Source organism: Dromiciops gliroides, chromosome 1 (assembly GCF_019393635.1).
Source record: "Dromiciops gliroides isolate mDroGli1 chromosome 1, mDroGli1.pri, whole genome shotgun sequence".
Classification (NCBI taxonomy): domain Eukaryota; kingdom Metazoa; phylum Chordata; class Mammalia; order Microbiotheria; family Microbiotheriidae; genus Dromiciops; species Dromiciops gliroides.
This window is the reverse complement of record NC_057861.1, coordinates 516,666,631-516,679,520: the sequence shown is the minus strand read 5'-3', so window position 1 is coordinate 516,679,520 and position 12,890 is coordinate 516,666,631. Positions and strand designations below refer to the sequence as shown.

General features: G+C 35.9%; 1 protein-coding gene across 1 annotated transcript in view; it reads left to right on the top strand.

Annotated features, from left to right (window-relative positions):
* The window catches only part of SHC3 (SHC adaptor protein 3), a 173,326-nt gene that overhangs the window by 89,888 nt on the left and 70,548 nt on the right, over nt 1-12,890 (top strand). Inside the window, exon 3 of the mRNA XM_043979902.1 lies at nt 12,151-12,214. Within this exon, the coding sequence (XP_043835837.1) occupies nt 12,151-12,214 (64 nt within the window). The remainder of the gene's footprint in view (nt 1-12,150; nt 12,215-12,890) is intronic.

The following is a 12,890-nucleotide window of genomic DNA, read 5'->3' as shown; positions in this document are numbered from 1 at the left end:
CGCATGGATAATGTTTTGTCCATATTTCTGAAGAATAACTCTTTTTAATTCATTAAAATTTGAAAAAGGTATTCTGCCCCAACCCATATAAATGAGTTTTAGCCTCAGTAGTGCCTCATAGATTATCATAAAAATAGGGAAAGAAAAACACATACAAAAATAGCTTTGATCATCCATTTGAAATAGGACATAGGAACAACGAAACAGTAATATAACTATATAGTTAGCTTAGTTTAAATTCCAAGCTACAAGAAAAATTCTCCTCCAGTTTATAACCACCAGGAGTCATGCTTTTCTGACATATCCCATCTGGTTATCTACTGTCTCCTAATTCCTAGATAGGAGATCTTGGTAGGATTGATGGCCATGGGGTATGATATATGAGTCAAATTGATGAGAAAGTCTGGGGGGGGGCAGCGAGGGTGGCGCAGAGGATAGAGCACCAGCCCTGGAGTCAGGAGTACCTGAGTTCAAATTCTGGCCTCAGACACTTAATACTTACTAGCTGTGTGACACCTGGCAAGTCACTTAACCCCAATTGCCTCACTAAAAAAAAAAAAAAGTCATTGTGAAGTATGGGGGCTTATTGCTTAAAGAAAATCCTATTACTCTTATATGAATATGTTTGATCTAAATCAGTGCGTGTGTCTCTCCTGATTTCTACTCTGATGCTTTTACAGAATATCTGGTATCAGGAAAACTTTAAAGCAAATCTGTTTGTCATCATAAATTTTGATTGGACTTGAACCCTATCATTTTGCAAATAGCAACCCCCTTCTTCCCTTCTGCTATATCTTTGAAGAAAGCCACCACTGGGATAACTTTTGAGATTGTTACCCAGGAGAGGACTGATGTAGTGGTTTAGACAGGGCTTTTAAACTTTTGCATTTGTGACCCCTTTTTCCCTGAGAAATTTTTATATGACCCCAGGTACATAGGTATATAAAATAGGTATACAAGTCAGGCATTTACTATCAAATTTTTCATGACCCCCACATTCAGTTTATGCAATCCCCACATGGGATGCACACCCCACAGTTTAAGAAGCTTTGGGCTAGAAAAAATTGTAAAATTATTAATAGCTGGGATGAGAAAGGAGCAAAGATTGTCTTCCTCTTTCCCAGCAAGGAATTTAGTTCTGAAAGGGTTTGGGGGAAGTTTCTGCTACTTACTCTAAACCTTTTAAGACTAACAACTCATGTTTAATGACTCACAAGTTCTTTTTTTAAATATGGAGGATGGAGATCCTATGAATGTAAAACCTGTAGAAAAACTTGTACTGTACACTGATGCCTTATGTGTATTTGTTATGTACATTTAAGTCATCAGTATTTGCTGATGCAGATGCTCAGACAACACTTAGATTCTCACCTATTTTTAACCACAGTAAAAATACATACAATGAATTTTTCATATCATTATGGCCATTTTTCTTTATTATTTCAGGCTGCAGTCATGCACACTTGAAAGGCAGTATCTAAAGAAGTAATTGGTGTCAATATGTATGAGAAAAAGATGAAATGGCCACAAAAGGAGGTAGAAATATAGATTCCATATGACTAGATTTATGTTCTGACTACATATGTAAAATTGAATGCCTGAAAGAAGGCTGAAAAATGGATTAATTACCTGGCCCTTTTATCAACTTCATGTTAAATTTCTTTTTATTTGAAACCACTGCATTTTTTCAGTTTTTATTTTCTAATTTGGCACTATGTAGATACACCCTAAAACTCATAATTGTATCAGAACTAAACAGTGCTTTGATATATGGATTTGACTATAAATACTGCCATTCACATCTTTTCCAAAAATGAGAATCTCTCTGTCCCAAACTTGATGTATTTGCTATTACTTGTCTTGCATCTTTATAACTTATCTTGGACCCCAAGTAAAGACAGTGATTGGAAATGTTCTAGAGGACATCTACCCTAGCAAAGATGTAAAAGAGCAGCAGCTGGTTCTTTAGGAAGTGGCTTCTACCCTTTAGGAAAATGTATACATCTTATATACATCAGTGAACATGATGAAAATAATTCATGTGAGACAAGAGAACATTTGTTAAGTTCAGACTTTTGTAGAATGTTTAAATTGGAAAATTCTTCAACTAAAAGAAAAAAATTAACAACCCACAGTCTGTTACTGAGTGAGACAAGTACATGCCTTTAAGGGTTACCCAAGAATCACTTAGATTAAGCAAGATTCAACAGCTGTGTAATATCTTCCTGGTTACAGAAGAATGTAAGAGTTTTCAGTTAATTGACAATATGTTCCCTTGCTTCAAGCCTGATAAAAAGAGCAGTTTCAAAATCGAAGTACTTAAGGTAAACTAGTTTCCACATATCTCCTTCCTTTTGTCCTGCAATGGGCAATATAATTTTTCATTCTAGAACAGGGAGGGGTTCCTAAATGGAGTTCATGTTTTCTCCTCAAGGTGAGCCATGAATAGAATTTAGGGGGTTCATCAACTTGGGTGGAAAATACATATTTATTTTTACTACTTTTTGGTTACCTTTGTACAATTTTAAAAATTAATGAAAAAATTTATTCATTTAAAAACATTCAGAGAGAGTCTGTAAACTTCACTAGAATGCCAAATGGGTTCATGACACAAAAGAGGTTAATAATCCCTGTAGAGACATAGAAAATACATCAAAATGATCCTCCCCAGAGGAGTACTGGACCAGGACAATTTGTAGGAATTTTTTCCTTTGTCAGAAGCAGGTCCAGATGGAGCTCCATGGAAATCCAAAGAATATTTAACCTCTGATTAGGAGGACAGAGAAGACTAGAATCCTGCAGGATGTTACCCTATTCTGGAGAGGGGATAATTTAGGACTGATTGTCTCAAATAAGGGAATCATCCTTGATATCTATAATCAAGATTGAAGGAGAACAGCACTCTGAGGCATCAAAAACTTTCTATTATTTGTTCCCTCTGGCTTCTGGAGGACTCACAGACCCTGTCCTGTAAGCCTTTGCTTATAGACAGCTAGGTAGTGGATAGAGTACTGAAATTGAAATGAAAAAGATGTGTTCAAATCTTGTCTCAGATACTACCTGAGCAATCCTGGGAAAATTCCTTACCCTTTATTTCCCTTAATTTCCTCATCTGTAAAATGGGGATAACAGCACTTCCCTCCCAAACCTCTTGTCAGGATCAAATGAGATTATAATCATAAAATGCTTAAATGTTAGTGATGATTATGATGTTTATGCTGGTGCTGCTGAAGATGATGATGATGAGAGAGAAAGAGAGAGAGAGAGAGAGAGAGAGAGAGAGGGAGAGAGAGAGAGAGAGAAAGGAGGAAGACATAAAATGTGCTTGATGAGACAGATTGTATGGAATATGGAAAAGCTAACACTCTTAAGTCACAGTGGAACATGATGTCTATACTGGCTAATATCCAGAGGACAGTGGTTAGAAACATAAGGCATATTAGATAATCTGACAGCGTAGCCTTTTTATCACACCTAATAAATGTGAGTGTTGATTTTCCATTTTAATCTAGGGCATTCTAGCTCCTACTTCCATCTAGTACCACACTGTGGGCATTTTTGGTTCCATACCTCCATATATAGTTCTGAAAGCTTTTATAGATATCTTCCTTTGGGCCATCAGTCTCACTGTCATAGTGCAATAGGTAGGGGTGATGGGACAGTAGTTATGATAAATAGATGATTAAGTTTTGATGTGTGGGTAGTGGAGTTTTTGCAGTGGGGTGGCATACAGTCACATTCCACATTCTTGGACAAGAGTCCCTTAGTACACTGTTTCCTGGGTTGAAGTGATAGCATGAGCCTTTGGGACTTACGGTAAAGGTGGCATAATTTTAGAAATGAAAAGACTGAATACTGCTCATGAATACATAGCAATAATTTAAAGTAACTGATATTCATAAAAGCACCTAGGTGGTGCAATGGGCAGAATTCTGGGCATGAAGTCATGAAGGGTCCTCTTCCTGTGTTCAAATCTAGTCTCAGACACTTTCTGTGTGACCCTGGGAAAGTCACTTAACCCTGTTTACCTCTATTTCCTTATCTGTAAAATGAACTGCAAATGGCATACCTCTCCAGTATCTGCCAATAAAACCCTAAAAGGGGTCATGAAGAGTTGGACACTACTAAAAATGACTAAACAGCCACAAAAAATAACAAAACATTCCATGATTGTTTCAATGTAATCATCTCACCCCTTTATTCATGATGCATATGAGTAAAGTATGGGTTTGAAGAGAAGAGTAATAATTGTTAAATATTTTCCAGGATGGGCTTTATTAAAACCTGTAGAAATATTCTTGATCACATGAGATTAATTAAAATTTGGCATGTACAACTATTAGGAAATTGAATAATAAAAAAATTCCAACCTTGTATTTCCATCACTGATAGTTGAACAAAATTTCCATGAGGCAATCACTGGTCAAAGGAATTTATCAAAAAAGGAAGTAGGGATCTTAGGATATCCCTATATCAAAATAAACTTTACCATGTTTAGGTCTAAAAATTGCAGACTGACTTTTCCCCTGGTAATAGTCAGAAAATAATTTGGAATAGCCAGTTTCTAACTCATAACTCCACATGACATAAGAGGGGTAAGAGTCAGGCCCATAGCATCAAAGATGGAAAAATTCTGTTTATAAGAGAAAAAAAGCAATGGGGAAAGTGAACTTATTCTAACACCAGCTTTATAACATTATCCTTCCAACCATACTAGCAATCCATACCCACATGCAACTCATTAAAGACCTGGAGGGGTCACAAATAACAACAATTGGTATTTCCCTTGGTATGGTATTAACAAAACAATGTAAACGCTTTTTATCAGGATTCAAACTGACATATGATTGTGGTCCCAAGAAGTTCTACCTTACACAGTAACTTTTTTTTGCAATCAACATTTTAATAACAAAAATACTATTTGTGACATGGTCAAATATAGTAGGCTAAGTTCAGATAAAAAAATGCTTTTCAGCCTCAACCGTAATCTCTATACACAACTTTATAGAGAACATTCCATAAACCAACAGAAGATACATTTGAGCACAAAAATATAAAAACAATTTAAGGGAGTCTATTATCTAAGCAACATTTTATTTTTGCAAAACAAACAAAGGTATTTTTGGACTGATTAAATATCTATAAGTACATTCACACAGTAACTTTCACTGATAACAGCTTGAAGGGGTAGTTGTTGCTATTTTTACACTAATAATACAAATCAGTAGGGGTCATTTCACTGCTGTAACAAATTATGTGGCATTGAAAATATTTTTGTATTCACTGATTTAATCTAATATATTCAACAACTTTTCAACTCTCTTTCCTTTGGTGCCGCAGTCATAAACAAACCCTCACACTGAATACATCATACCATTTATAATGCATTTTTGAATCCCTAGCCCTTAACATAGTACCTGGCACATGGAAGGGAGGGGATGGGAAGGCCTTAATAAATGGTTTTCAATTGAATAATACTAGTAGAGCATCAGACAGAAGAATGACTTGGCCACAAGGATTCTAAGAGTGACTTGAAGAAATGAAACAAGAGTTTAAAAATGAGAGTTCTTGAGGAAAATGTTGGAAGGAGAACAAATAACTTAAAACAGAAGGTGGAAATTCTTTTTTAAAAAATAAAAGTATTTTTATTATTTTCCAGTTACATGTAGAGATAGTTTTCAACATTTGTTTATATAAGATTTCAAATTTCAAATTTTTCTCCCTCCCTCCTCTCCCTCCCCCCCTTCCCTAGACAGCAGGTAATCTGATATAGGTTATATATATATATATATATATATATATATATATATATATAACATTAAACACATGTCTGCATTAGTCATGTTATAAGAGAAGAATCAGAGCAAAAAGGAAAAACCTCAAAAGAGAAAACCAACAGCACCAAAAACAAAAGATATAGTATGGTCCAATCAGCATCCATATTCTACAGTTCCTTTTTTTTTTCTGGACTTGGAGAGCCTTTTCCATCATGGGTCCTTTGGAACTTTCTTGTACTGTTGGATTGGTGAGAAGAATCTAGTCTATCACAGTTGATCAACACATAATGTTGATGATACTGTGTATAATGTTCTTCTGGTTCTGCTCATCTCACTTATCATCAGTTCATGCAAGTCCTTCCAGGTTTCTTTGAACTTCTCCTGCTCATCATTTCTTATAGCACAATAGAATTCCATTACAACCATATACCACAACTTGTTCAGCCATTCCCCAATTGATGGGCATCCCCTTAATTTCCAATACAGAAGGTGGAAATTCTTAACCAAGTATTTCACACCCTGACAATAGAATGAAGCAAGCAAAATGCAATGATTTATGGAGAGAACAAGAAACATTAGTACAAAGTCAAAAGACAAAAAAACCAAGTGCATGTGAGGGATATACTGACCTGGAAAGCAAGTCAAGGAGAGACAACTCAAGAATAGATAATCACAATCAAACAAAAAACTTAGACATTCTTTTTTAAAGAAAACACAATGGAAAACTGCTCAAATTTGTTAGAACCAAAAAGAAAAGTAAAAATAGAAAGGATTTATTGGTTATCTCCTCCAGGTTTGCAATTTGACATGGTGAAATTGGAAATATGACAAGGTAACAAGACTTTTAAGAATAGAGGCTAGGGTAAAATTGCTTCACCAAGGGATTGAGATTGAGATTGAGAGGAGAGTGAAGCACAGTTGAGGTCATGGTCTGGTTTACCACTGAGGAAAACAAATAGAAAGATTAAGACAGATATTGCTCTGAAGTAGTTCATATTCAAACTGGAGAGGTAACACATTAAAGAAAGTTTATCTGCAGGGAAGATGGAAAGCCTGGGAGTCCTAGAGTTTTGCAGGTTGAAATACCCAGAGGGCCTGAGGGAGGATACATAAGTAGTTAAAAAGACAGTTCTGGAATTGGAGTTGGGGTAGAACTTAAGAGTACAGAGGCAGGGCAGAGTCTTTGTGGTCCTCCATGTCATCAGCAGATTTGGAGGTGCTAACTCCCACTTACCTCATCCCAATCAGAGCAGCGCAGATGAATGTGAAAGGCCAGTTGGGAGGCTGCTCCTAGAGGTAGAAGCTCTTCTGGCTGCCTTGCCTTCCTGAATGTGTGTGTGTGTGTGTGTGTGTGTGTGTGAGGCAATTGGGGTTAAGTGACTTGCCCAGGGTCACACAGCTAATAAGTATTAAGTGCCTGAGGTAAAATTTGAACTCAGGTCCTCCTGACTCCATAGCCGGTGCTCTATCCACTGCACCACCTAGTGCCTCACCCTGAATGGATTTTAAGATGGTCTTGGGACAGAAGAGGGGGAAAAGGGATGGCAAGAGAAAAAGGAAAATAATGAAGTAAATAAAGGAAAATTATAGAAAATATTACATTAATTATATATCCATAAAACCTAGACTACAAAAGAAATTAACGAATTATCTAAAAAACCAATATAAAATATAGAATATAAACACATATCAAAGAAATCACACATTTCATTGATGAGCTTGCACATAAAAAAGCACAAAGACCAGATGGATTAATGAATTATTATTATTATTATTATTATAGCAATGAAGGTAAAGTGACTTGCCCAGGGTCACACAGCTAGTAAGTGTCAAGTGTCTGAGGCCGGATGTGAACTCAGGTCCTCCTGAATCCAGGGCCAGTGATTTATCCACTGTGCCACCTAGCTGCCCCTCTGAATTATTTCAAAGAATGAATATTAAAAAAATAAAAAATAAAAAAATAAAAAAATAATCAATTCCAATGTTCTATTGCTGTTGTTTGTCCTTTGTTCTCAGAGAGGACCATAACATTGGGGTGACTGCAATGAATTGGATTTAAGTGAGGCAAGGTTGTGCAAAGACACTAACCTCACTTTCTCCTCCAGAGCCATCTGGGTCCAGTGGCAAGATGTACATTAGGATGGCTAGAGATGGCCCCACATGTTTAAGACAATTGGGGTTGTGACTTGTCCAGGGTCACACAGTGAGTGTCTGAAGTGAGATTTGAACTCAGGTCCTCCCAACTTCATGGCCAGTGCTCTATCCACTGTGCCACCTAGCTGCCCCCACAATGTTCTCTAGTAATCTCTGGAGGAATAATATAGTTAGGAATTTACTTCCAAAAAGTAATGTTTTGGGAGGGAAGGAGTTCTCTGGCAGTGGAGCTTTGTTAAATATGTGTTTTCACTTATGGGTTGGACTGAATGGATTCTATGGTGCCTTCCAACTCTAAAAATTCTGTTCCTTTTTCAAGGGTTTTGAAAGTTGATTCTTCTATGCCTTCAAAATTTTGATGTAACTGAAAAAAATGGGGTTAGCCATTTTAATATTGCAGAACTGAACTGTCATTACAAAGGAATTCAGGTCTACTCAACATGGACATATTGCTATCTGCCTGTGATTCCACCTTTCCTCTCCACCATCAATAACTGCCTCATATCATCTTTCTCTCTTTAGGATGCATCACTTATTTCATTCTATTGTCTTCTTCCCATCTTCTCTTTTATGCATCTTCCCTTTCTGTAACTTATTACCACAAAACATTGGTCATCTGTAGGTGGCATTGTCTGAGCTTTAGTTCATGATGCTGCAGGTCTCTTTCTGTATATCTTCTTTCACTCTTGTTTCCTTGGGTACTTTTAGAAAGAAATCTTTTAATCTTTTTTTTTGTTTTGTTATTTTGTTATTATCCCAGTTGCTATGTTTGATTACCTTTCTTGTATTTTTTTGTCTGGTAGGTCTGAGAAGCAAATAATTTGTTCAGGTCTGGTTTTCCTTCTTGAAATGATTCAGATGCCTCTTTAAAAAAAATTGAATTTCTTTTAAAATTAATGGTTAGGCTAAGGTTTGCAGAGCATGTCATGTTGAACACATAATTCTACACCCTCCTGTGGTTTGTGGTGGGAGTATAAGCTTGTGTTATAAGAATTTCCTTTTCATTATATTTAGAGAGCTTTCTCCTGGTTGTTCATAGAATCAATTGTTATTGGAATCGATAAATATAACTATGATGTTTTTCAGAGTTGTTGTTTTTTTCTGGAGGCCAACTATGGATTCTTCAGAGTGGCAGTTTGTTTTCTGGGTTCAGAAGTTCAGGGCAGTTTTCTTGCATCATTTCTTTCATTATAGTGGTTGTTTTGGGGTTTTTTTTTTGACTTGTTAGGTTCTTATGAGAGACATAATCTTTAAGTTGTCTCTTTGCCCCTTATCTTTTGGAATCAATTGTATTTTGCTTGTGTGATCATGTTTTCTTTTAACTATATATTTTTATTCAATTCTTCTAGATTGTCCTTTCTTTCCATGTATTTAAATGACAAGTCAGATACTATTTTTTTTTCTTTTTAGTGAGTCTTGCCACTGTGGGTTCATGTCTTTATGGTGTACCAATTATTTCTGTGAAGTAGGTTATGAATTCTGCTTTCACAATTTTTTTTTCTCTTTTAAACCATTTAGAAACATCCTGCAGTGGACCCATGCTCTTTTGGGAATTCACAGATTCCTTAGCCTTATCAGATGCTAATTTATTTTTCTTTGTTTTGTAATATTTATTCATAGGTGACTGGACTCTTTTAGCTAATTTGACGGCCATTTTCTGTTATCATTAGTATCTCTCCTGTTGGTATATTTGCCTATGCTCAAAGTTTTTAGCTGAATTTTCTGACCCTTGAGATCTTTGGTAATTTTGCCCTCCCCTCCTTATTTTCTCCTGTTGTTCACTTTTTGGACTCCCCTTTTGATGGCACTTTTCCTGGGGGGGAGTTGACCTCAAAGCCATCTTAACCTCCTCCCATATTATAAAATTCATTTTTTGGCCAGCCTTAGTCTTTGTCCTATATCACTTTTGGGGGAATACAGCTATCCCTCTCTGGGTAGTGGACTCATCCCCTTAGGCTTAGTGGATTTGAACCAGCTGCACAAGGGTCCTGCTTCAGTTCTGTTCCTCAGTTCTCTGACTGAGCTTTGCTATAGCACAGAGTTCTTCCATACAGTTGTCCCAGCTGGGGCAAGTTTCTGCCCTTTCAATTTTTGGTGACACTGGGAGGAAGGAGAGGTAGAGTTGAGTTTTTCTGCAAGTTCATGGGTCAGTTTATAAATCCTGCATGGATAGTAAGTGGGAGGGTTGGGTGAGTGTGTTAGGTATTAGGGATTAGCTTATTTCTGCAGTTAATTTTTTGGTTTTTTACTTCATTCGGGTTATTGGTATTCTTTATATTTGCTTTATATCTTACTACATTGCTATATTGTTTATATTTTAATATATGATTATGTATACATATACATGTACATATACACATGCATGAATGCATAAATATATAGATACATATATATATATATATATGCCTACACACATATATTTTGAAGAGGTTTGAGATGTTGTAGGCACTGGGGAAAAATCTATTCCTTCATCTTGTTGGATGAGACCCCAAATCCCTCATTTTCCCATTAAAATTATTATTTCTCAAGCTTGCCATCACTCAAAAAGAAAACATGTAGGCATTATAGAACACATTTATTGAATGAAATTGGATTTTAAGAGATTTTTTTTAATAAAAGATTAATAATAATATTAATATTATTAAGCAACTGGTTCTTTCTATCAAGTTCTGAACACAATCTAATCTGCTTCAGTTTTGCGAAGTGAACACTCCTAGAGACCACTGGTAGAGGATGATTATTGTTTATTTCCTTCCTAACTCCAACATCACAGTCGTAAAGTAGGGAAATATACAATTTTTACTGTACTTACTCTAATTTCTATAGTTTGTAGTAAGCACTTTCTGACTAATCAAACTGAACCCTAAAGTTGGAATATCATCTTGGATTCCCTCAGAGTTCTTCAAAATCATTGTCCTGAACTGTAGGCTAGGGTCACTTCAATCAAGCAATCATTTATTTGATAAATAACTATTTATTATTCCTATGTGCTAAATACTATCCTAGGCACAGGGAACCCAAAATATGAAGAATGAAACAATCTATGCTCATTAATGAGTTTACATTCCAATGTGTGAGGCAAGAACCTGAGTAAATATATAACAGCATAAATATAAATTAATAAATACAAATGCTTATAAACTATTTAAATTGTGAGGTAGTTTGGGAGGGAGGATGCTGACAATCAAGAAAGGCTTCTTGAATTGTGCCTTAGAGGGAGAGACCAAGTAAGGATGGAGTAGATATTTAGGGAATACAGGATGGTCAATAAAAAGGCACAGAGACATGAGATGGAGTGTCTGGTGTGAGGTACAAAGGGAAAGATGATTTGATTGGATCATGGAATTCAGGAGGGGGAGTTAATGTCCAGTGAAGCTAGAAAGATAGGTTGGGGCCAAGTGGTATAGGCATTAGCCTTGCCAGCCTACTATTCATGCTGCATCTCAGGCAGGGATTTCTATGTGTTTAGTTGCTTTCCAGCAGTTCAGATATTATCAACTTCTAATCCCAATAACTCAGTCTGGAATTCTAGATGGGAGCCTAGGTGTGTATCTCTAATAGTGTGTTCTGAATTACTTCTTCCACGTGGTTTTCTGCTGTGGTGCCAAAAGCAGTCTAGGTTCTGAGTTTTAAATGCCCCATTTGGCATGGTGTTTAACAACCTTTTGGCATGATATAATTTGCTTTATATAACCAAATTCTTTAAGACACTGTGCATTTTTTATCCCCATGGAAGTAACTGGGGGTATGAAGATGACAAGCCTACCTAAGAAGGTATTGCATTAATATTAGGGACATTGATATTTTTCAATAATGTTCTTTCCCACTTGGAAAAAGAATGGTTAGAAGTTGATTAGATAGGGAAATATATAATGATAACATAATGGAGAATATGTCTCAGTTTCATAAAATGATTTCTCCCCCCAACCTGAAAACACAGTGGATGATATAATATGACACAGTTGCATATTATTGTGGATACCTGAGATTGATTCACTTAAGGAAATTTAAGAGATCATTAGACAGAGACTTTGACCTGCTTTTCAATGACTCTTTTCAATTAACTTTTAGTTAATTAGTGGGTGCTTTATCTTGAGTCATAATGTTTGTCATTAAGTAAGTAGGTAGCCTGTAGCAATTAAAGCAAAAGATCTCCATATTTGTAATTCTGCTTGACACATGATTAAGATACAGAAGTTTTTTTCTTCTTTCTTTTAAGGGAAGCAATCAGCCGTGTTTGTGAAGCAGTACCTGGTGCCAAAGGAGGCTTCAGAAAACAAAAGGTACTATTCTTTCTACTGTGTTTCTTTTTATTTTTCTTTCTCACTTTTGCCCTAACTGAATTATTTCCTCTTCTACCTTCCTTAGATATTTTTTACATAAAGTATAATTTTTTTCTTTGTTTGACCATATTTTACTTTTTTGGTAAAAATATCTTTTTTGTATTAACATCCTTTCCAAAGGGAGCCCTTCCTCCTATTGTACTTGGGGTGCCATCCTTTCTTAACAAAACATGAAAAGATAGGAGAAAGAAAAACAGATCAGCACAACTAACCAATACAGTAACCAACTCGAATAGTTAATGCAATATCCTATATCCATAGTCTTCCACTTCTGCAAAGAAAAGACAGGTGTATTTCTTCATCTTTTTTTTGAGGCCAAGTTTGGTCATTATAATTACCTAGTGTTTCATTAATTTTATTGTTGTTCTTTCTACCTACATTCTATGTCATTATGTATATTATTTTGCCAATTCTTACTTCACTTTGCACCCCAAATTCACAAATGCACCAATTTTCTCCCTTTCCATAGCCCCCTTCACCACTGTTCCCATCTTCATCAGCTTTGCCAATTTATTGGATATGAGGTACAACCCAAGAGCTGTTTTGATTTTCATTCTTTTATTATTAGAGATTTTGGACAAATGCTATATGTGATTGCTAAGAGCTTATAATTCTT